The 24,998-nt window shown below is 37.7% G+C and overlaps 1 protein-coding gene across 8 annotated transcripts in view; it reads left to right on the top strand.

Annotated features, from left to right (window-relative positions):
- The window catches only part of SCMH1 (Scm polycomb group protein homolog 1), a 151,864-nt gene that overhangs the window by 98,307 nt on the left and 28,559 nt on the right, over positions 1-24,998 (top strand). For 7 of the 8 annotated variants that reach the window (XM_019643795.1, XM_019643799.1, XM_019643792.1 and 4 more), the window contains 2 exons: positions 15,304-15,536; positions 18,921-19,047. The exons of the other annotated variant lie outside the window; for it this stretch is intronic. In XM_019643795.1, coding sequence (XP_019499340.1) covers positions 15,304-15,536; positions 18,921-19,047 — 360 coding nt within the window. The remainder of the gene's footprint in view (positions 1-15,303; positions 15,537-18,920; positions 19,048-24,998) is intronic. 8 annotated transcript variants of the gene reach the window in all.

The following is a 24,998-nucleotide window of genomic DNA, read 5'->3' as shown; positions in this document are numbered from 1 at the left end:
CAGGCTGTGATAAACCAAGTATTTTCCTCAGTAAAAGTTCTTTCTAGATAAGAAAATTCCTCCTCTTTCCATAATAACTTTTCATCATTCAAATCAGTAGTGATCATACAGTACCTGATCTATAGAAATATAGAAGCCTACCTTAGAGCTGAATTCAGTCACATACACATGGTCAGTATGTACAGTATACTATGGAGCCAGTATTATTTGGAACTTTCCATGGAAAAGGATGTAGGTCACAAAAATACGTTAAACCTCATAGTAACCCATAATTCAAAGAGGTTAAGTGATTTATAAGAACTTGAACCTAGCTTCATGGGTTTCTGACTTCAAAATTCATGTTCTTTCTACTGTATCACACTTCACTTCTCTATGCCTCAAAGGAAGTTTAGAGATAGCCACTAGATAAATATCTCATGTCTGAGATAATTGTGAATAAGATCAAGTGAGTTAATGAATGTTAAAGTACGTACTTTGAGAATTGTGAAGTGTGAGTCTCATGGGAGGGGTTTCCATCAGTGATTTTAGAAATGCATAGTGCTGTCTACCAAAAACTCCTGGGCCCTTTTTTGCCCTACAGGTAGGGGTTGGGATGAGTTTGAAATGTGTGTTGGAAGTAAAATGAGAAGGATCAAGAGTGGGGGAGATAAATCCTTCAAAGCACCAATGAGTAGTTACTGTACATCTGGACAAGAGAAGTCAGTTTTCCAGGCCAGTCACTACCAGCTGTTCAGCCATAGAAAATGAAACACTATAGCTCTCACAGGGGAAGTCATTCATAATTGAGTAAATCCACCTGTATATATATAGTTTGTATAACCAACTATGCCGATCAAGATATTTCTAGAAAATTTAACTTTTGTGGAAATAAAAGGGGTTAAAAAAGCCATCTAGGGGTACTAGGTAGGACCCCCCCCCAAGGATATTTTGAGTATGTGCAAGTTTCTGTGCCCTTTCTTCCACTCCTGGCCTAGCTACCGGTAGTCTGTGTCTGCTTTATACCACCTGGGAGCCTATTTAGGTAGGGGCTTATGGTGCCTCCGGTGGGTTACTTGTACTTTTAGTGACAGTGTATCACCACACTTTTTTTTCCTTTTTATTTGTTTATGTGTGTTTGTGTTTTCAGAATTATGTTAACATATCTCAAATGAAGTAATAGTCTCACCTTGACTAACTTGGCAGGAGATAACCCCCAACCACATAAAAAAAAAAAGTGTTATTTATTTTTAACTCCACATTCACATTGAGGACTAATTGGATTTTCTTTATCTTGTTTTTCCCAGTAACATCTGTTGACCTACACCTGGTTTTCAGTGTAATACATGATGCTATAAATTGAAAATTCAGTAAATTCTTTCAGTATTCTTATTGAGTTCCTACTGTGTATTGGCCAGTATGCTAGCTACTGCTGATGATTTGACTTGCTTCTGCATACAGATTTGGGTATTTTTTAGACCCATAGAATTCTCACAGAACTTTCAAAGTGGAAAGACCTTTTTAGAGATTTACTAGCTATGTGACTTTGAACAAGTTAACTTCTGTTAGCCTTAGTTTCTTCATCTATAAATTGGAGGCAATAATAGTTCCTACTGACAGGTTGTAAGGAGTGAATTGAGTTCATACATTAGAACAAAATTGGCACATAGTAAGCTCTCAAAAAATGTGAGTTATTTTCTGTTGTTTTATAAGTAAATTGAGGCCCAGTAAGAGTAAGTCACTTCATCAAGTTTTATCTGGGTTAGCGATCAGATGACATGTTGTCCTGTATGATGATAAGTAAGGAGAATTTTTCATGGGTAGTATTAAAAAGTTTAAACTTACGTGTATTACAAAAGCTGGTGCTTATAAAGTAGTTGTCAAAAATAGCATGAAATATTTAAGAGTTACCCAGAAATAGAGTTCAAAATAATATTGTAAAAACCGAATAGGTGAAAAGAGGGAAGGTTGGGGAAGGCTTCTTGACATTTGTGTCATTTGCTGAAGGATGCCTAGAATTAGTAGCCAACTGAAGAAGCCAACTGAAGAAGCAGTAAGAAAGGGAATTCCAGGGGTCCTATCATCTACAAGGCACGAGCTAAGACAAAAAAAAAATGATTCTGAAAACCAGAACACAGGGCATATGTCAGAAAATTAAAATCAAACAAAGAAAAATAATAAGCAGTGCCTGTTCAGAGGGATTTACCCAGAAAGTAAGACAAGACCATTGAAAGGTTTTAACCAAGAGTGACATGATTGTGTTTGTGTTTTAGACAGATTCGTATGACCTTTTAGATAAGGGCTAGAGATAATGATGAGTGGGGCTAAGTTAAAGGAAGGGAGACCATTTATTATAGTTGGCCATTTCAGTGATTAAGGCAAGAGATGATGAGGATCTGTTTTAAGGTAGTGGGGTTGGAGTGAAAGAAATATATTTGAGACATCAGAGGAAATTTCTCTAGAAAAAGGTATGTTCTTTTTTGATCCATGTTCTTTTATTCTTTCAGTGCTAGAGAATCTTAGAACTGGAAGCCAACTAAGATGAGATGTTGGGCAAACCATGGACTTAATGTCAAACTAAATAAATAGAATAAATGCTGACTTGGAGGCAGACCATGTTATCAGCAGAATATGTCAGATCTAAGCATAGGCATGTATAAAACCCAGGGAACTAAATCTGAACTCAGTCAACAGAGTTTCAAACCAAGAAGACCGGTTTTCCCGATGAATTTCTGATGAAAGATACAATTTCTCCTAACCTTAAAGACACTCTGAGCCAGCTCCTGACAGGTTCACTTGATTTCTAGACACACCGTTTATTTCAAGGACACTGAAATAAATAACTACTGTGTATCCATTATTTAGGTAAGGCGAACTTGCCCTTCTGTGTACTTAGTGACACTGCACGTTGCCGAAGTTGGAGCAGGATTGAAAGTTCCCAGAGTGATTAAAAACTAGCATGTGAAAAAATGGCATTTCTTTGAACTTCAAGTTAAAAGGCTAGAAATTGCTGCTAAGTGTGCAGCCCCTAGAGCAGCTGGTCCCAGATCACCCCCTGTGAAGTGCAAAGCATTAGAATGGACTCATACTAATTATTAGCATGAGAGGAATGAGCTATAAAGTGGGGTGGGCAGGACACCGGCCTGTGTGCACTCTTCGGAGTCTCAGGGTGCCTGCCACTTTAGTCTTAGGACAGGGTTCCCACTGGCTGTATCTTCTACTAAAGCAATGATTCAGGATCCGAGAACTATCAGGGTCACAAATGTTGTTCTGCCATAGGTGCCTCGGGCCTGCTTTTCTCTTTTCCTTTCTCTTTCTAACCCTCTCCAATCTACTCTGCTCTTCTACCTCCCACATAGACTAGAACTTTTATAGTTTGTTATAATATCTGATAAGCTTCGTCCCCTCTCATAGTTTTTCCTTTTCATTATTTTATTAGCTATTCTCCTGGGGTTTTCTTTCATATGAACTGTAATATCAACTTGTCTAGCTCCAGAAGAAAAAAAAAAGCTTTCTTGATGTTTTTATTGATTGCATTCAATCTGTAAATTAATTTAGCAAGAACTAATAACTTGGTGATGCTTAGATATACAAGGGATGTCTTTTTATTTGTTTAAGTACTTTCGTGTCTTCTAGTAGTAATTTTCTTCGTTATAAATTTTGCATATTTCTTGTTATCTATTTCTAAGTATTTTATCTTTCTAGATATTATTGTAAACAGGGTTTTCTCTTCCATTACATCTTCTAACTGGTTATTATTTGAGTATATGAAAGCTATTGAGTTTTGCATGTTAACTATATATCTTGTTAAAATTGCTGATTTCTTATACTGTTTGAGCTAGCCTTTTCACAGGTTCTCTAGAGAAGCACTGTCCAATAGAAATATAATTTGAGGGGCCGGCCGAGTGGCGCATTGGTTAAGAGCTAGCTTAGGACGCCAGCTCTGAGCAGCAGGGCCCTGATTCAGATCCCACGTGAGGGCCAGTGACACTGCCCTCTACAGCCAAGATGGTGAACAACAGCTGGACCTGGAGCTGGGCTGCCGTGAGTCACTGGTGACGGCGTAGGCTGCAGCCCCTGCTGCAGTGGGCTGCCATAAGCTACAGTGTGTGGGCAGCAGCCAGCGTGAGCAGCTGGCAGCCCGGTGTGAGCTGCCAAGAGCCGCCGTAAGCGGCCGACCAGAGGCCGGTGACAGATGTGCCTCGCCTGGGAAGAGTGCAATGATAATACCAACATGGGCCAGTGAAGCAACATCCTCCACAACTAGACTGAAGAACAAAACGACAGCAATTTGTCTGTTCCCCTTCCCCCGATTCCCTAGCACTGTTCCCCTCCCTCAATTCCCCAATAAAATCTTTAAATAAAAAAGAAAGAAAAATATAATTTGAGCCACATATGTAATTTAAAATTTTCTAGTAACATTTAAAAAAGTAAAGAAACAGATAAAATTATTTTTAATAGTATTTTGTTTAATGCATAATATCCAAAATACTACTATTTTAATATGTAATCAATATAAAACAATATTAATGAAATAGTCTACATTCTTTCTTTTTACTAAATCTTCAAAATCCAGTGTGTATTTTACACTTACAACACATCTCAGTTTAAACTAGTTGCTTTCCAAGTGCTCAAATTAGCTATATGTGACTAGTGCTTACTCTGTTAGATTTTACATGTGTAGAGCTTTCCAGGTATTATAGATCATGTCATCTGCAAATAGGTAGTGATTTGTTTCTTCTTTTCCAATTTCTTAGGCTCCTAATTGTTTTCTTTCCCTAACTTATGTCTCTGCTTCCATTCTTGCCTTCCTATAATCCATTCTCCACACAGTATCCAGAATGTTCTTTTTCAAAAGTAAATCAGATCATGTCCATGCCATGATCCAGAAAGCCTACATGATCTGGCCCCAACTGCTTTTCTGACTTCATCTTGTACCATTATTTCCTCTATTCACCCTGCCACAGTCTCTCTGGCCTTCCTTTTGTTTCTTAAACGAGTAAGCCCATTATTTTCTTAGGGCCTTTACACCTGCTGTCTCCTTTTTCCTAGATCCTCACATGCCCAATCCCTTCTTGTCATGCCAGTCTCAGCTCCAATGTCACCTTCTCAAAGAGCCTTTCTTTACCATCCCTCAATTATTTTCTATCTCATTGCTCTGTTTTATTTTCTTCATTGCACTTAAAACCATCTGAGATGGCTTTTTTACTTATTTATACTTCTGATTCATGCTATAGAGCCTACATATGATATAGACTCAATACAGAATGTTTGACTGGATGAATGAATGAACAAATAAGTGAATGAATGGCTTGAGTTAATAAGAGGAAAACCGTATGTTGTGACAGGAAGAACAAGGACTTTGGAGTTAGGCATGCTAGATTGAAATTCCACTTTGCCTAATTACTTATGTGACCTTGGCCAAGTTATTCAAGTTACAGTCGCCTCATGTTAGAGATAATATATGCTTCATAGGCAAGACTTCAAAGCCCATTGTTTTAATGGCCAGTATATACTGCTGCTTCTGCACCCCAGTAAATTTTATTAGCAATGATGATTGTAAACACTGCCATTGCAAATAGTATAGCACTTCCTTCATAGGAGGTGCTCAGCACGTGCCAGTAACTTTTAAGCAAAATTAACTTCATCATTAGGGGGCATCCATGTGTAAACTACTTCCTTTCTCCATTCTTGTTCTTAACAGTTTCTCTCTGTCTTTTAGTGACATTATTGACCATTGTTATGGCCAAGGAAATAAGGATTAGATACACACATATGTACCCAAATCAGCCGTTTGTCAAGGAGGGAAGACCTGTTCTACACATCTATGTGCTAGTACCCTTCCTAGATGTGCTCCTGCCTTTGCAGTGAACCTCACTATTCCCTTTTCCATATGTAGGGCCATAGTACCCACCCTGTGTCTCATGGCAGAGTCTTTGTGTACTAGAGCTGGAAGCTTCCTTAAATGTAATGCGCATGGACTCTTCTCAAGCTGGCGACAGCATCTCTCTCTAACCTTACCTTTCTCCTTCTTATGGACTTAAGCCACACAGAAGTACCCACGGGTCCTCATATAACCATGCTTTTTTACAGCTCCATGCCTTTCTACATACTGTCTCCTCTGTCTGAGGTACCCTTGCTCACCTTCCATCCTTGCCCTTTTCCTAATGCAAGATCCATTCATTCTTCAAAATTAGTTAAAATGTCACTTACTTTGAAACCTTGCCTGACAAGTCTTGCTTGCCTGTCTTCCTTGCCCTCTCCCCCTTCATTGCAGAGTTAGTCATTCTTTCCTCCAAGTCCTTATAATTATATAAAAATTTTGACAAAGTATTGTTGATTAAGGGCACAATTCTGTCTACCTTAGTAGCATCAAAATGTTTTGGGGAATATTCTCATCTTTCATCTTTCTCTAAAGTAGGACAGTCATTAAATTATTTAACTATTTACATTTGGAAAAAAAAAAAGATTGTATTTAAATGACAAACTCAAGGTCACACCATAAGGGACTGAACTAGAATTAGATCCCTGGTCCCCTGACATTACCCAATATTTTTTTTTCCAACTAGGATAATTAAGTTACAATATGGCAGGACAGGGCTTCCTGGTGGGAAGAACTTCCAAATCTTGGAATCCCTCAGGATAGCTTAAGAAATCCATTATTAAGAAGCTTTTAAATTAGTATGAAGCTTAATTTCCATGCTAGCTACTTAACACATGACCTGCATGCCCTAATTTTTCAAAACTGTTAAGTATAACTGGTTAGTTTCTTCTGTCTGGATCTTTCAGGCCAGAGAGGGCAACCTGTTTGCTAGTTGGCATAATGGACTTTTATGTCCAGCCTTAAGGGAAAAGAGAAGGAAAAAATATTTTCTGACTGTTAAAAGGCCAGGTAAAGCCCTGTTCAGTTCTTCTTTTATATCTATTTCCTGTTTTTATTCTACAAACATGTGCTAGGTACCATCTAAGAACGCAGCACCTTGTCATGTGATGGCAGGAATTCCAAAGTAAATCACGTACCTCCCTACCCTGCTCAGATTTCATGATCTGTTACTGGAGATATATGGGGCAGTCTTAGTGTTTATAGTAATCAGTTAACATTTGGCATGTTCAGTTACTCAGGCTTAGGCATGGAATAGGTAGAGAGTTGGATTGGTTTTTTTTCTAGGCAAATGTGTGAGAAAAAGAAGGGCAAGGAAGTGGTTATAATTATGGATCAGTGGCTCTCAAACCTTTTGGTATCAGGAAACTTCAATATCCTTAAAAACCCCAAAGAGCCTTTATTTATGTGGGTTATCCTTACCCCTGTATTAGAAATTAAAACTTAGAGCTTTTTAAAACATAATAATATACAAGCACACATTCCATGTCATATATGTAGCCTCTGGAAACCCACTGTGAGAATGAGAGTGAAAAGGGCAAATAATGTTTTAGTATCATGAAAATAGTTTTCACCTTACAGACCCTCAAAAGGATTTCAAGGACACCCAAGGGTTCCCAGACCATACTCTGAAAGCAACTAACTACATAGCATTTTTCAAGTCCATTTTACCAATAATGGCCATTTGGGTCATTTCAAATGTTAAGTTATTACAAATAACATTGCTGTGAGCATTTGTTTACACGTATCTTAGTGTACATGTTCAAGAATTTTTCGGGAGTTTATTCCTAAGATTGGAATGACTGAATCATAGGGTATGTACACCTTCAGATTTATTAGATAATGCCTGTTATGCCCCCCAAGAAGTCTTCTGAAAATTGCTACTGTGAACATTCTAGTACATGTCTTTTGGTAGTCGTACCACTTGTTTCTCTTGAGTATATGCCAAGGAGTGGAATTGTTGGGTGGTAGGATATTAATATAAAGCTAAGCCGTTTTTGGAAGTGATTTACATTCCCACCAGCAATATATAAGCATCCTAGTTGCTTCGTATTCCTCACCATTAAGTATTATCCCTTTAATTACCATTAGGTATTAGCCCTTTAATTTTAGCAAATTTTATAGAGATGTAATGTCTCATTTTTTCTCCCTCTTTTTTTTCCTCTTTTTTTTCACATTTTTTAAAAATTAAATTTATTGGGATGACATTGGTTAATAAAATTATGTAGGTTTCAAGTGTACATTTCTATAATACATCTACATATTTTTAATTTGCACTTTTCTGATAACTAATAACATTCAGCAAATTTTCATATTTTTATTGGCTATTCATATATTGATTTTTATGACATGGCTCTTCGAGTCTTATTAATTTTTAAAGTTGGATTGTCAGTGTTTTTAATTACAGATTTTTAGGAGTTTTTTAATATATTCTGGATGTACTTTTCTGACATATGTGTTTTGTATATCTTTTCCCACTCTGGGTTTTTTTTTTCTTGTTTTTTTTTTCTTAATGTTGTCTTATGATGAACAGATTTTTTTTTATTTTAATGGAAGTCATAGTTGTCAGTCTTTTATAATTCATTCTTTATGCATCCTGTTTAATAAATCTTTGTTTACCCCAAAGTTTGGAAGCTATTCCTCTTTATGTTCTTCTAGAAGTTTAATGTTTTACCTTTGACATTACTTTTTGTGTCTGGTGTGAAGTATAGGGTTCAAGTCTCATCTTTTTTCCATCTGGATATCTATTTGACTCACCACAATGTTATTGACAAGACTGCGTTTTCCCCACATACACGCACACAGAATAACAGGGGCACCTTTATTAATCAGATGACTGTATATAAGTGGCTCTATGAACTCTGGTTTGCTCCATGGATCCATTTTCTATCCTTAAACCAATAAACGCCTTAATTACTGTAACTTTTTAATGAGCCTTGATATGTGATGATGTAAGTACTCCCTCCAGCTTTGCTGTTGTTCATTAGAATTGACTTGGTTATTCTAGATCCTTTGCATGTCCTAATAAAACTTAGAATTAACTTGTCAATTTACAAACACATTCACACATTTAAAAAGTCTGCTGGGATTTTTTTTTTAAGATTTTATCGGGGAATTGGAGGGGAACAGCGTTGGGGAATCAGAGAAGGGGAACAGACAAGGTGCTGTCCTTTTGTTCTTCAGTCTAGTTGTGGAGGGCATTGCTTCACTGGCCCATGTTGGTATTATCATTGCACTCTTTCTGAGTGAGGCAGATGGGTCACTGGCCACTGGATGGCCTCTCTTGGCGGCTCTTGGCAGCTCACACTGGCTGCCGGCCGCTCATGCTGGCTGCCAGCCACTCACGGTAGCTCGTGGCTGCCCACTGCAGCTCCACTGCAGCCTATGCCGTCGCCGGCAACTTAAGGCAGCCCAGCTCCAGGTCGAGCTGTTGTTCACCATCTTAGCTGTAGAGGGCGCAGCGTCACTGGCCCTAATGTGGGATCCGAACCGGGGCCCTGCTGCTCAGAGCTGGCATCCCAAGCCAACTCTTAACCAATGCGCCACTCGGCCAGCCCTCTGCTGGGATTTTGATTGGAGTTCCATGTACTCTTTGTAGATAAATTTGATGAGAATTGAGAGCTTAACAATATTGAGTTTTCCAAGCCATGAATGTGATATATCTCTTCATGGCCAGGTATCTAGAGCTTCTTGAATTTTGCTCAGAATGTTTTATAATTTTTAGTATAGATGTGTTGTACATCTTTCACTGAATATTTGACTTTGGGTTTTTAAATTTATTTTCTAATTGATATATGTGGAAATACAATCGATTATTGTATCATGAATTACATCTAGTGACCTTTCAAAATTCTTTTTTTTTATTTTAATAGATTTTGTAGGTGGGAGAGGGTGCAGTTTATGTAAAAGATCATGTCGTGTACAAATAATACGTCTTCTTTACAAGCTACCTTTGTGGCCTTTATTTCTTTCTCTTTTCGTATTACATTGACCTCCAGTACAATGATGAATAGAAGTGGTGATAATGGATAGTATTTTTATTCCATAATTCAGTTAAAAAGTCTTCGATATTTCATCATTAAGTATGCTGTTAGCTATAGATTTTTTTATACCATGTTCTTTTTTATAAGAAAATTCCCTTCTATTCCTAGTTTGCTAATACTTTTTATCATGAATGGGTGTTGAATTTTGTCAAATGCTTTTTCTGCATTTATTGAGATGAAATATGTGTTTTCTTCTTTATTTTGTTAGTGTAGTGAGTTCAGCTAATTTTTTTCTATTGTTAAACACCTAACACCTTTGTATTCCTGAGATAAACCCCACTTAGTCATGATATATTAATTATTATTTTTATATATTACTGGATTCGATTTGCTAATATTTTGTTAAGGATTTTACATCTACGTTCATGAGGATGTTAGTCTATAGTTTTGTTTCCTTGTAATATCTTTATTATGTTTTGGTACAAGAGTTACACTGGCCTCATAAAGTGAGTTGAGAAGTTTTCCCTCCTCTATTTATTATCTAAAGGGGTTTTTCTTTTTTTGTTTGTTTGTTTGTTTGTTTTACCATTTGTTATTATTTCTTCTTTAAACATTTGCTAGAGTTCGTTCACCAGTGAAGCCATCTGCACCTGGAATTTTCTTTGCAGAATGTTTTTCATTGCAATTGCAATTTCTTTATTATGTATAGGGTTCTTCATATTCTGTTTTTTCTGGTGTCCATTTTAATAATTTATGTTTTTTCAAGGAAATTGGCTATTTTATCTATATTTCCTAATTTATTTATATAACGTTACTCATAATATCCTGTTATTGTCGTCTTAATGTCTAAAGGATTTTTTTATTCTTGATATTTGTAGATTGTGTTTTCGTTATATATTTTTAAATCAGGCTTGTTAAAGGGTTATCTTGTCAAAGAACTTTGACTTTGTTAATTTTCACTATTATATCTGCTTCCTTTTTTCACTTTTTTGAGTTTAGTTTCTTGCTTTTGTCCTAGCTTTTTAAATATAAGATTAGATCATTGATATTTAACCTTCCTTCTCTTCTAATATAAACATTTAGAGCTATAAATTTCCCTCTGAGTATTGCTTTAGCTAAACCTCACACGTTTGGATATATCATATCTTTATGAATTTTAAGTTCCAAAATTTTTTTTATTTCTCTTTTAATTTATTTGACATTTGAGTTATTTACAAGTATGTGTCACTTAATTTCTTAGTATTTGGGGTTTTTCTAATTAATTTTCTGTTATTGATTTCTATCTAAATTCCACTGTGGATAGAAAACATATTCTGTATTATTTCAATTCTTTGAACCTTTTTGAGGATTGCTTTTTTGCCCCATATATTCCATTAGCATTTGAAAAGAATGTGTATTCTACATTGATGAGGTATAGTGTCCTCTATGTGTCAATTAGTTTGATTGGTTATTTAGTTATTTGCATTATTAGTTGGTTGTGTTATTCAAATCTTTCCTATCCTTTCTTTTTTTTATTAAATTGTATTGGGGTGACAATTGTTAGTAAAGCTACATAGGTTTCAGGTGTACAATTTTGTATTACGTCATCTATATATGACACCGTATTTATTTTTTTCAGCTCCTTTACCTATCAATTACTGAGAGATGTTAAAATCTCCAGCTTATAATTTTGTAATTGTTTCTCTTTTAGTTGCTTAAACTTCTACTTTATATATTTTGTGTTATTAGGTACAGAGAAATTTGAGGTTATTATAGCTTCCTTTTGAATTGACTACAGTCATGCACTCCATATCGTTGTTTCAGTCAACAATGGACCGCATATATAAATGGTGATCCCATAAGATTATAATGGAGCTGAAAAACTCCTCTATCACCTAATTATGTCAATAGCTATCATAACATCATAGCACAACACATTGCTCACACATTACTCATGTCTAGATAGGTTTAGATACACAAATATTAACCATTGTGTTACAATTGCCTACAGTATTCAGTAGAGTAACATGATGTACAAGTTTGTAGCCTAGGAGCAATAGGTTTGTGTAAGTACACTCTATCATTATTTGCACAACAATGAATTCTCCTAACGACACATTTCTCAGAACGTAGCCCTGTTAAGTGACACATGACTGTATTTTATCTGGATGAAATTTCCCTTTTTAGTCCAATCATACTTCTTTCCTTAAAGATTGCCTAGTCTGATGTTAATATAACCACATGATCTCTCTTTAGGTTAATGTTTATAGGGTGTATATTTTTCCATCTGTTTGTTTTTATCTGCCTATGTCATTATATTGGGTTGTTGGAAAAGTCATGACACATTTTGCAACAAAAAACAGAAAAAAATACGTCATGACTTCAACAACAACCCAATATTTCAAGTGTACTTTTTCAAGGCTCTCTTATAAATAGATATAATTGGGACTTGGGTTGCTTTTTTGTTTTTTGGTGGGTTTTTTTTTTTGCCTGGTATTTTAATTTTTTCCTATTAATTGTTTTACTTAATCCACTTGTATTTAATGTAATTATTTATTTGGATTTAAGTCTACCATTTTGCTTTCTGTTTTCTTTTTGTCTGAGTTCTTCCTCATGTCTTTATTCCTTCTTTCTGCCTTCTTTTAGATTAATTAAGTATGTTGTATTATTCTAGTTCTTTCTCCTTAGCTTTTAGTGATAGATTCTTGTGTAATCCTTTTAATTAGTTACCCTGTGCAAATAGGCATACTGAACTTATTAAAGTCTACCTCAAATAAGCGCTTTAATAATGCAAAACTCTTAACAAACTTTGGCTCCATTTACCCCATACTTCCATCTTTTGTGCTATTACTTCATATAATTTACTAATACATATGTTACAAACCCAACAAGCTATTTTTTAAATTCTTGTTCTAAATAATCAGTACTCTTTTGTATTTACCCACATATTTACCCTTTCTTATGTTCTTCATTCCTTCCTGCAGTTCCATCCTTCCATCTGAGATTACTTTCCTTCAGCCTGAAGAACTTTTTTATTTCCTGCAGTTTAAGTCTGCTGCTGACAAATTCTCTCAGCTTTGATTTGTCTGAAAATATTAATACACCTTTATTTTTGGAATATATTTTCACTGGGTATAGAACTCTAGGTTGGCAGACACACACACACACACACACACACACACACACACACACACACACACACACACACACACATACATCTGTGTAGTCTTTAAAGGCTAAAATATATAAACTGCCAACCTGGAGTACTGTACCCAGTGAAAATACCCCTATCCCTTGGACATGGGCCCTCTTGGGCTCTTGATTGAGAACCTAATAGGCCTCCCTCTTCTCAGCCTTAAAAAACTGCAAGAGATTGTCTTACCTTTGAGAGGTTTGGGGCTTAGTTCTTTGACCTCTCACTTTTCTTAAAATTTCAAAATATAGCATATTTCATGAAGAGGAGATCAGCTCTGTGTTTGAGGTAGACCTCCTCCTTCTAGTGAGACCTTGTCTCTTAAAACCACAAGATTACAGGAGATTTCATTTTGCCTTTTAGAACCTCTCAGCTGCTTCACAGCTCTAGTGTGTAGGCTTAGAACTCAGCAAATGTCCCTTCGGGAAAATTGGCCACACACATGGAGCTCCTCCAGTTCCAATCTGTCACAACAGCCTTTCCGATTTCTCTTCCCTCCAGTAGAGCCCCTCTGCACGGGCCAAGCCTAATCCTCAATTCATGCTACAAATTGGCCAGTGCCCTCAGAAAAGAAAACAGTGTCAGCTACCTCAGAAGCCCTTCCCCACCCCTGTCTGGAATTCCATTTCATCTAATCCTCGTGATTTCTACAACACTGCAGTGTTTACACAATAATTTATCTGACTTTTTCTAGTTGTTGCATTAGCTGCATTGCACTGCCATAATCTATTACATCCTACCTGGAGCATAAGAAACATTACTTTCTACCTGCCTGCTATAATTAGTTTTCTTAACTAGTCTCCCCAGTTCTTCTACCGCCCCACCCCCTCCCAGAGCAGCCAGAGTGTTTCTTTTAAGTACATCCTACCACTCACCTTGTGAAAACTCTCCAGTGGCTTCCCTTCATATTTAGAATAAGTTCAGGTTCATTTTCACAGCCTATGAAGTCCTACATGATCTTATTGCTACTCCCTTTGTAACCTAATTCCTCTCTACTCTTCCCTTTGCTCACTCAATTCCAGCTATACTGACCTCCTTTCTGTTTCTCAAACACACTAACATGTTCCCATCTCAGAATTTTGCACTTGTTACATACCCTCTACTTAAGTCTCTTTCCTTGGATCTTCTGTCTTTATTTCATTTGGGAGCTCTGTGGCAATGTCACCTCTTCAAACAGGACTGTCCTCACGCCTCTATCTCTTTACCTTGCTTTAGTTTTAATCGTAGCACTTACCTAGCACTTAACATTATATTGTATATTTAATTGTCTCTTCTCTGTCTCCCCACTAGAAGGTAAGCCCCATCAGAGTGGAAACTATGTTTTTGTTCACTGTTCTATCTTCAGGGCTTAGAACAGTGTATATTCAATCATTATTTGTGGAATGAATTAGATATCCTTTACCTTGAAGAATTCTCAGTTTAAGGAGAAGATGAATGATTGGAGTAAAATTGAAAGTACTCTAACATAGATGTCTACAGAATGCTTTGAGGAAGGGTTTACTAAGTTGGGGTATAGTCAGACAAAGTCTCAATAAGAGTTGGCCCTGGAGCTGAGTGTTAAAAAGTGAGTATTGATGTATATCTGACCAGGAAGGATAGAGAACTCAACATACCTGAATAACTTGGGTGTTCAGAAAATAGTGGGTCCAGAACATGAAGGCAGGTGAGACAGGAAATGACATCAGATATAACTGGAGAGCAAGGCAAGGGCAAAGTCACAAAAGTCCTTGATATCAGGATAAACAATTTGAACTACCTTAAAGGTCAGGAAGGATGCTATCAGATGTATATATTTTTGTATGTTTCATTACTCTCATGGCAATAATCACACTAAAACTTTAGGTAGATCAGTGTAGAAAATCCCTGACTTGGTTGAAGGGCCTAGTTTCAAAACATAGTCCTCACCCCAACTCACTGTGTAACCTGAGGAAGGCATCATTTCCTCCTCTGAGCCTCAGAGCTTCATTCTTAGCAGGAAAGGACTGTAGGCTTCTAAGAGTTATTCCATCTCTAAGTCTGTGGTTCTGTTTATATACTTTAACTAGATGCCTTGGGGAGAAAAGTTTAATATTTTTTTCTGCATCTGCCAGAAATAATTAAAACTTCCAATTCTAGCCAATCTAAAGTCACTTCTCCTCTGAGATTTTCTAACATTTAGGTCAGATGCCAGGAAACAAGTTTTCTTGGGATGAAACTACCCAAGTGGAAGTAGCAAGTCGTTTTTCCTTCTTGGGCCGGGATGGGAATTCAGGTGGGAGGAGAGGGTGATAGAATGAGTCTTTTTCTTGCAGTTGTGATTCCAAAGAGTCCCTATTCTGCATCTGATGTGAACACTGAGAAGCCCAGCATCCACAGCAGCACCAAAACTGTCTTAGAGCATCAACCGGGACAGAGGGGGCGTAAACCAGGAAAGAAGCGGGGCCGGACACCCAAGCCTCTAATTCCCCATCCCATCTCTACCCCATCCAAGTCAGCTGAACCTTTGAAATTCCCAAAGAAGAGGGGTCCCAAGCCTGGCAGTAAGGTAGGTAAAAATGTGGGTTTCCCAGAGAGGGATAAAAGGTCATACAGGGGTAACTCATCCATATCTATCCATCTTGGAAAGGGGCATGTCTGGCCCTGTTCTCTCCCTTGTGTAAACTTTTAAGAGGAATCTCCTAGATTTTCATCCTTACTTCACTACTTATCTGGGATTTGGTAATATTAAACATAGGATGGTGTGGATAAGAAACAAATTTTGACTTTGAAAGTTACTCACATTTGAAGGAATTCTTATCTAATGTCTTCCATAGATGGAAGGCCCTGCTCCTAATTGTTAACCTACCCAGAGTGGATGCCCAGGCATGTGAACAGAAAGAGCAAATTGGCTCTATAAACGTACTTCTTTTTCTATTCCTTTCCCTTCTTAAAAAAAAAAAATTTTTTGTTGAATATCTACTAAGTTTCAGGCTCTGTATCAGACGCTATTACATACATATAACATAATCTTCACAAAACCCTAGGAGATGAGTAGTGTTGATGTTATTCAATAGTTAAGTAAATTGAGACTTAGAGATGGGTCCCCAGATCTTCTAGTTTCAAGATCACTGCTGCCCTACCACATATTCACTCTCTTGCATTCCTTGAGGGAGATAACTCTTACCTCTAGTGTAGGAAAAGACTGCTGAGTCAAGCTTCACTGACCACTGTTCCTGAAAGTAAATCATGACCAGTTCTTCATGTGTATCTTCCCTAGGGAAACCATTGATATGAAAGCTCTCAGCTGCTTCTCGAGGGCTTCCTTTGGTATCACCTTCTCCATTCAGCTCCTGTCAGAGGATTCCTCTGCAGCTCCCTCCTGAGCTAGGACTACCTGAGTTCCAATGTGGAGATATTCCCAGTTCTCTTGGGCATTCCATTCCAATCTCATTCAGTAAATCATTCTAGGGTTGGTTGGTTGGTTGGTTGGTTTTGTTTGGTGTATTAGCTCCAGCTGACTTCAGTCCTTCTAGAATATAGACTCCTCAAGGTTGAGAACCTAATCTTTTTCTTCTTTCTTTCTCCTGTAGTGCCTTAGATCTCAGTCCCTTGGGAGATGTTAGGTGTATGCAGAACGGATAGATGGATGGTTTTAGTGATGTTCCAGTTGAGATATCTCTTATTTATTGGCTTTAAATTCTCAGTGTCACATGCTGATCTTTGTGTGTAACACATAATGCTCCTGCCCCACTACCACTAACCCCTAACCCCGGTCCTGATTCCTTTTTGTCTCCATTATACTCGTCTCATTCTCATGTTGTGGAGGAGAGGCTGAAGGCCGTAAGATTCTAAAGCCAGAGAAGCTGTGTTTTAATGATGTGACAACATATTGAAGACAGAGTAAAGAGAGAAAAAATTTGTCTGTGAGGTTCCAAAGAAAGACCCAGAACCAATAAGCAGAAACTCAAGCAGACAGACGTTGTCTCAACATAAAAGGAACAGTTAAATCTATCCCACAGTAGAAGTAGTGATCTCCTGTCACTAGAGGTATTTCAGCAGGGACCAGGTGACTATGTGGGAGGGATGTTTTCAGGGACAGTGAAGTAGAAATATTGGATGGATTGTGAGATCAAATGGCCTTTAAGACCTTTCAAAACCTAAGAACTATGATTCTATGATTGCTTCTGCTCTGCTCCCTCAGGCAGTCCTAAACATGGTAGCCAAAGTCCTCTTTCTTCCCAGCCCTCTTGAAAACAGTAATTCTCATCTTATTCTGTGTTTTATGGCCTAGCATTTGACTCCCTAGTTCCCCTTCCCATCCTTTTTGCCTCCTCCTAGAAGTGTATATCCCTTCCCCTTAACCCATAACCCTTCCATTCCTTTCTGAAGCAAAGTGGTCTTGTGACTAGAACATAGGCTTTGAAGCCAGACACACTTAGGATTATATCTCATCTCCACCTGTGTGACTTTGGGAAAGCTCCTTAAATAAGACTGTAAGCCCTAGTTTTCTCACCAATAAAATGGAGATGAGGTAATATATGAATCAATATAATACATGTAATTGTACCGATCTCAACTGGTGATAATGGCTTTCATCTTCCTGTTTTCTTCTACAATATTTGGGCACCTTACTTACCAGGACTGTTCCTTCAGGGACCCCATGAAATCCTACCAACATCTCATTCAAGTTGAACTCCTTTCCTCTTTGACTCATTGCTTATTTGTATTTTTACGTTTAGCAATATCAAAAAATATGAGATGTCCATGTCTCATGTATGCTTTGCATATTTCATAAGTGTTCTCATGATTCCTTTCACAGGCAAGGCCATCTTCTAAGTATATGCTTGCTGTCATTGGTGCTATCTCTTTAGATAATATGCTCCTAGAAGGCACAGGTTTATACAGCTCCTGGCAGTGCACCTATCCTACATGACATTTAATAAAAGGGGATTTGTGTGCCTCAGTGATGATTATGCTTTCCTTGCATTCAGAAAGCCTTTTAGACTTTATCTTGGAAAGGACTTTCTGAGATCTTTCTCTCCCAGAGACTGCTCTGACCAGCATAGAGGAGATATTAGATGTCTCTGAAATCATTTTTATTTCTTCCCCATTATTGGTATTCTATACTGTATGCTTCATTGAAAATCACTTATTGACACTTATTATATGCCAAGTGCCATGCTAGGAATGGTACGCAGAAGCAGACTCCCAAGGAGTTCCAGGCTAATAAGGTACACCAGCATATAAATATATAATGACAACACATTGTGACAAATGCAACAATACAAAATTCAGAGGTAGCAGAAAAGAGACAGTAACTAAAGGAAATCTAAAAAATGCTTCCTGGATAAACAGATATTTGTAAGATAAAATAAGAAAGGGCATTTCAGGCAGAAGGGATGGTTTATTATTATTAAGGTGCAGACCAGGTAAAACTGCAGGGTTTTTAGAGAAGTGATATAGTTAGAGATTACTGGAGTACAAGGCCGAGGATAATAAATGGCAGTTAATGAACTGAAGAGGCAGGCAGAGGAAAGTAGTTGGTAGAATTAGGGGAAGGTTCATTTCCAGTTTTCAAGAGCGAGGAAAAGTACAAAGTAATGTCAAAATAGTCTCCTGCCACAGCATTTTTTCCCCACATTTTTGCTTTTGTCCAGCTAATAAAAAACTTCAAATCATAACATTGAATTGAGTATGAAAAAGTAGTGAATTAAGTAAGCTTTGGTTGTATAGAAGCCCAGAATCTTGTACATAGATTCAGGAAATTTTTACTAAGCATCTACTGTGTGTACAGCTTTAGGCACGATGATGTGTGGAAAGCATATATGAAACACAGTCCCACCTACAAGTATATTTCCGTTTCATGGGTGAATTAGCTGCTAGGAAGAGCGGGATGAGAAGACAAGTTACCTATCATGGGTAGCAAACTTTTCCGCATCCATTTTGACAGAGGAAACCTCGGACTTTGCTGAACCCACCACCCACCTCACCAACAACCAGCACCCCTGAACCGGACACCAGCACTGTACCCCAAGATGCTGCCACCATCCCCAGCTCAGCCATGCAGGCCCCCACAGGTAAGAGCAGATCACGTACTAGCGGCAACAAGCCCCAGGCCCTAGTCTGTACTTTCCCTTGCCTCACACCCTGTCCATTCATAAACCTAAATAGGATCTTTAAAAAAAAATTATCTTTGGCATTTGATATAGTTCCAGAGGTTTCTCTCCATCCTGTCGAAACAATGAAAGAAACTTGGGTAGACATTGTATGAACTCAGGCTTGGGGAACTGGGCCACAGTGGTGGGGTAAAGGTGGGGCCAGTACCAGGAGCTCCCTGGCCCAGTTTGTAATAATACTCATGGTTAGTGTGATCCCTTCCAGAACCCTCCCAACATTACAGTAATCCTGCCACCTCTCATATATAAATGAACCTGCTCTGATTTTTTTTTAACATGATTAATGTTGGTAAACTTGGTACTATGAGACTGAACTTTTGAAGACCAATCAATGAATGTTTGATTCAAAGCAAAATCTGGTAGCTGAAGTGGGTGGGTAATCACCCTAGATTATTCATATCTCTGCCCATTTCATAAATTATCTATGAAGGTAACCCTAAAAGAGCCCTTTAGATATACAGCCTCCCAATGGAGTAACTATAAAGAAAAATACTCATTTTTTAGTGTGTAAATTAAGATACATGTGTGAAACCTAATTCTTGTTACTCTGCAGATACTCAATATTCTTTAGGGAAGTCTGGGCAATTGGAATGATCCCCATAGAAGAAGCTGAGGATATCTCCTCCCATAACCTAGAATGTTAAGAGCTAGAAGGAAAGGCCAGCCATGGTTTCCTCTCCAAATAACCTTTGGAAGACAACAGAGCCTGCCTGTGGCATTTATGTCCAGATTAAAGAGAGGAAAAAACTTGCCTGTGAGGTTCCAAAGACAGACCTAGAACCAATAAGCAGAAACTCAAAGCAGACAGGTGTTGTCTCAACATAAAAGGAACAGTTAAATTTTTCCCAAAGTGGAAGTAGAGATCTCCTGTCACTAGAGGTATTTCCTCAGGGTCCTATCACATGATTTCTCCAAATACATCGTCTGCCCCTAGCCCCCACCAGTTATTGGGTTTGCTTAGTCCAAGTGTCATTAGATTAATGAACAGTGGCCTTTGCACCTGAGCTCCAAGAACAAGGAAGAAAGGACAGATGTACACCATAACAGAAATATTTATTACATGTTCAAATCTCATGACGTGCCCCCTAGATGCCTGCATACCTGCTTGGTTTACCCCACATCATTCTAGAAACCACTTCAGTGCCTAGGTGCCTTTGCAACAATACCTAGAAGACCCACAGCAGCAGGAGCTTCATGAGTATGCCTGACTAGTCCATTTAAATGATGCCAACAATCTCTTCTACAGTCACTGAGCTGGCATCACTTCCTCGGTCTCAATCTCATAGCCTAGGAAAAATGGGAACTAACTTTGTATTCGTTTCCTGCTTTACATCAGGCTATGACAGTCATCAGGCTATGAATGGTGACATCAGGCTATGTCACCATTCTCCAGTTGGACCATGGCTCATTCTGTGTGACCTCGAAGTCACTTCCCTTTGTGAACCTCAGTTTTCACACCTAGACAATGACAGGATTAATCCAAGTTACTTTATAGTCCCTTCAAATGTTAACAGTAAAAGCTATCATAGATCAAAAGCTGCGTGCCTCCCTGTATCCTTGATTATCTACCTTTCATTTTTTTAACTGCACAACACTTTTTAAGAGTTATTATATGCCCATAGTTTAAAGGAACAATAGATCCATCCACAAGAATTATTACAAAAACTAAAACAAACAGACCCCCCCATCCTCCTGTCATTTACTGCTCACTAAAGGCAATCACTTTTAATGAAAAAATATTTTATTTACTTTCATATATGAAAATGAAATGTTTATATTGCTTTTTTTGTTTTCTTTTTAGCTTTTAGTCCTGCAAAAAATGCTCTGCATAAAAGGATTTTGCCTACATTTAGGAAATTTGATCACATACGTTTAGGAAATGCTTATATTCTGCTTCCCCAACTCAGATATTTGCATCTGCTCTGAAGAGCTGTTTTGTTTTCTGAATTTTTTACTACACTCTGTTTTTAGGTTCATAGCAAAATTGAGCAGTAGGTATGGAGATTTTCCATGCATTCTCTACCCCACACATGCATTATCAATATCCCCACCAGAGTGGTCCATTTGTTTCAATTGATGAACCTTCATAGAAATATCATTACCACCCAAAGTCCATAGTTTACATTAGGATTCTCTCTTAGCGTTGTACATTGTATGAGTTTCCACAAATGTATAATGACACATATTCACCATTATAGGATTATACAAAATCGTTTAACTGCCCTAAAAATCCTTTGCTCTGCCTATTTATCCTTCCCTCTCCCCTAACCCATGGCAACCACTGTTCTTTTTACTGTCTCTGTGATTTTGCCTTTTCCAGAATGCCATATAGTTGAAATCATACAGTATGTAGCCTTTTCAGATTGACATTTTTCACGTGCATTTAAATTTCCTCTGCATGTCTCTTCATGGCTTGATAGCACATTTCTTACTAGGGCTAAATGACATGCACAGTTTATTTATCTATTCACCTACTGAAGGACATCTTCGTTGCTTCCAAGTGTTGGCAATTGTGAATTAAGCTGCTATAAACTTTGTGCAGGTTTTTGTGTGGTTTCAGTTCCTTTGGGTAAATACCAAGGAATGAGATTGCTGGATCATATGGTAAGAGTATGTTTAGTTTAGCAAGAAATTGCCAAACTGTCTTCCAGAGTGGCCATACCATTTTGGATTTCCACCAGCAGTGAGTGAGAGTTCCCATTGCTCCACGCCCTCACCAGCACTTGGTGGTGTCACTGTTCTGGATTTTGGCCACATAATAGATGTGTAGTGATATCTCACTATTGTTTTAATTTGCATATCTCTAATAACATAAGATGTAGAGCATCTTTTCCTATGCTTATTTGCCATTTGTGTATCTTCTTTGGTTAAGTGTCTATAAACAGCTCTGGCCCATTTTTTTTTAATGAGGTTGTTCATTTTCTTACTGTTGAGTTTTAAGAGTTCTTTGTATATTTTGGATGAGTCATTTATCAGATGTCTTTTGAAAATATTTCCTCCCAGTCTATAACTTATCTTCTCATTCTCTTGACATTGTCTTTTAGAGAGCAGGTTTTAATTTTAACGAGTGCAGCTTATCAATTACAGTTGACCTTTGAACAATACGGGTCTGAACTGTGTGGGTCCACTTATACACAAATTTTTTTCAATAAATATATAATTGGCCCTCCATATCCCCGAGTTTTGCATCCACAGTTTCAACCAACAGCAAATCTAAACAGTATTTTCCATAGATTTTCTACTGCACAGGGGTCAGCACTCCTAAGCCCCGTGTTGTTCAAGGGTTACCTGTATTTCTTTCCTGGATTGTGCCTTTGGTGGTGGTGTATCTAAAAAGTCATTGACATACCCAAAGTCATCTTGATTTTCTACTGTTATCTTCTAGGAGTTTTATAGTTTTGAATTTACATTTAGGTCTCTGATCTATTTTGAGTTAATTTTTGTGAAGGGTGTAAGGTCTGTGTCTACTGTATTTGCCGGCGTATAAGACGATTTTTTGGCCCTGAAAAATATGCCTCCAAGTGGGGGGTCGTCTTATACGCCAGGTACACTTCAGATAGACTGCCCATAGTGCTTGCCCCGTGCCATAGTGGCCTCCCGATGCCCACCCACTTCATTCCACATACCGTTCAGGCATCAGCAGCGCTGCTGGGTGTATGCTCGGCTGTTATGCGATTTTGCTGTTATGCGATTTTACCACACTCGCAAAATCGCACACAGCCGACCATACACCCAGTATGATAGCGCAAAATCGCGAATCGCGATTTATGTATATGTTTGATTACATACAGCCTTGTGACAGTTTTCCTGCATGTCATAAGCATTTGAATATAAATATAAATGTTGAAATCAAATCTGATATTGTTTTACCTTTTATTTGGTGTGTGGAAGGTGTGCGGAAGAGGGGGTAGTCTTATACGGCGAGTATATAACAAACTCTGTATTTTGAGTGGAAATGTTAGGGGGTCGTCTTATACGCCCAGTCGTCTTATACGCCGGCAAATACGGTAGATTCATGTTTTTGCATGTGGCTGTTTCGTTGTTTCAGCCCCATATGTTAAAAAGACTGTCTTTGCTCCACTGTACTGCCTTTGCTCTTTTGTAAAAAATCAGTTGAATATACTTATGTGGGACAATTTCTGGGCTCTCTATTCTGTTTCATTGATCTATTTGTCTATTCTTTCGCCAATACCACACCATCCTGATTTCTGTATCTTTATATTGTAGTAAGTCTTGAAGTTGAGTAGTGTCAATCTTCCAACTTTGTTCTCCTTCAACATTGTGTTTGCTATTCTGGATCTTTTGCTGCTCCCAATACACTTTAGATCAGTTTGTCAATAGCCACAAAAAACTTGCTGGAATTTTAGTTAAGCTTGCATTGAACCTATAGATCAAGTTGGGAAGAACTGACATCTTGACAATAATGAGTCTTCCTATCTATAAACATGGGATATCTCTCCATTTATTTATTTTTTCTTTCTTTTTTTGTTCATCAGTTTTGTAGTTTTCTTCACATAAATCTTGTACACATTTTGTTAGATTTATACCTAAATGTTTCATTTTTGGAGGTGCTAATATGGTGTTATGTTTTTAATTTCAAATTCTAGTTGGTCATTGCTGTTATACAGGAAAGCAGCTGACTTTATATATTAACCTTGTATTTGGCAACCTTGCTATATAATTGCTTATTAGTTCCAGGAATTTTTTTGTTGATTCTTTCACATTCTCTACATAACAATCATATCCTCTATGAACAAAGAGAGTTTCATTTGTTCCTTCCCAATCTGTATACCTTTTCTGTCCTTATCTTATTACATTAGTTAGGACTTCCAGTATGATGCTAAAAAGTTATGAGAGGAGACATTCTTACCTTGTTCCTGATCTTAGTGTGAAAACTTCTAGTTTCTCCCCATGAAGCATGATGTTAGCTGTAGGTTTTTTCTGGATATTCTTTATCAAGTTGAGGAAGTTCCCTTCTATTTCTAGTTTGCTGAGAGTTTTTATCATGAATAGGACTTGGATTTTTGCCAAATGGTTTTTCTTTATCTATTGATATGATCATGTGATAGTTCTTCTTTAACCTGTTGATGTGATTGATTACATTAATTGATTTTCAAATACTGAACCAGCCTTGCCGACCTGGGATAGACCCCATGTGGTTGTAGTGAATAATTCTTTTTATATATTGTTGGATTCAATTTGCTAATATTTTTGCTGAGGATTTTTGCATCTATGTTCCTGGAAGATATTGGTCTCTAATTTTCTTTCCTTGTGATGTCTGTTAACAAACAAAATTTAACTGAGTAAATTTGAAGACCTAATTAGCTTTATGATATGATTCATGATTCAGACAGCATCCCATCTAGCAAATAGAGATACTCTGAGGGGTTACACAAGGTGGAAGGTTTTTACAGAAAGGAAGGTGGAATAAGGAAGTCATCAGCAAGAGAAAAATGAAAGTTCATTGGAGGAAAGTAAGAGTTCAGATGACCACGGTTTCTTGTTGGCTGGGCTGCAGCTTTTCCATTGGCTAGACTTGTTACTGGGGCAAGAGGAAAATCCTCCTTGCTCCTGCTGGAGTACTAAAGTAGCTGTATTTTCTGTTTGGGAGTGCAAAGTAAGTCTCTTCCTGTTGGGGTCTGTAACTGATGTCTTCCTGTTCAGAGTAGTTGACGTCTTTCAATTTGGGGTAATTGACGATAGAGTGGTATAACGTGAGAGCTTCCCCTACAGGTCTTCCTGAATCCAATTTTAGTTGAGGTTTCCTTTATCAGTTTTCACATGTCTTTGTCTGGTTTTGGTTTTAGGCTAATGATGGCCTCATAGAATGAGTTAACAGGTATTCTATTTGA

This window comes from Hipposideros armiger, unplaced genomic scaffold (assembly GCF_001890085.2).
Source record: "Hipposideros armiger isolate ML-2016 unplaced genomic scaffold, ASM189008v1 scaffold_82, whole genome shotgun sequence".
NCBI lineage: Eukaryota > Metazoa > Chordata > Mammalia > Chiroptera > Hipposideridae > Hipposideros > Hipposideros armiger.
This window is presented reverse-complemented; position numbering and strand designations above follow the sequence as displayed.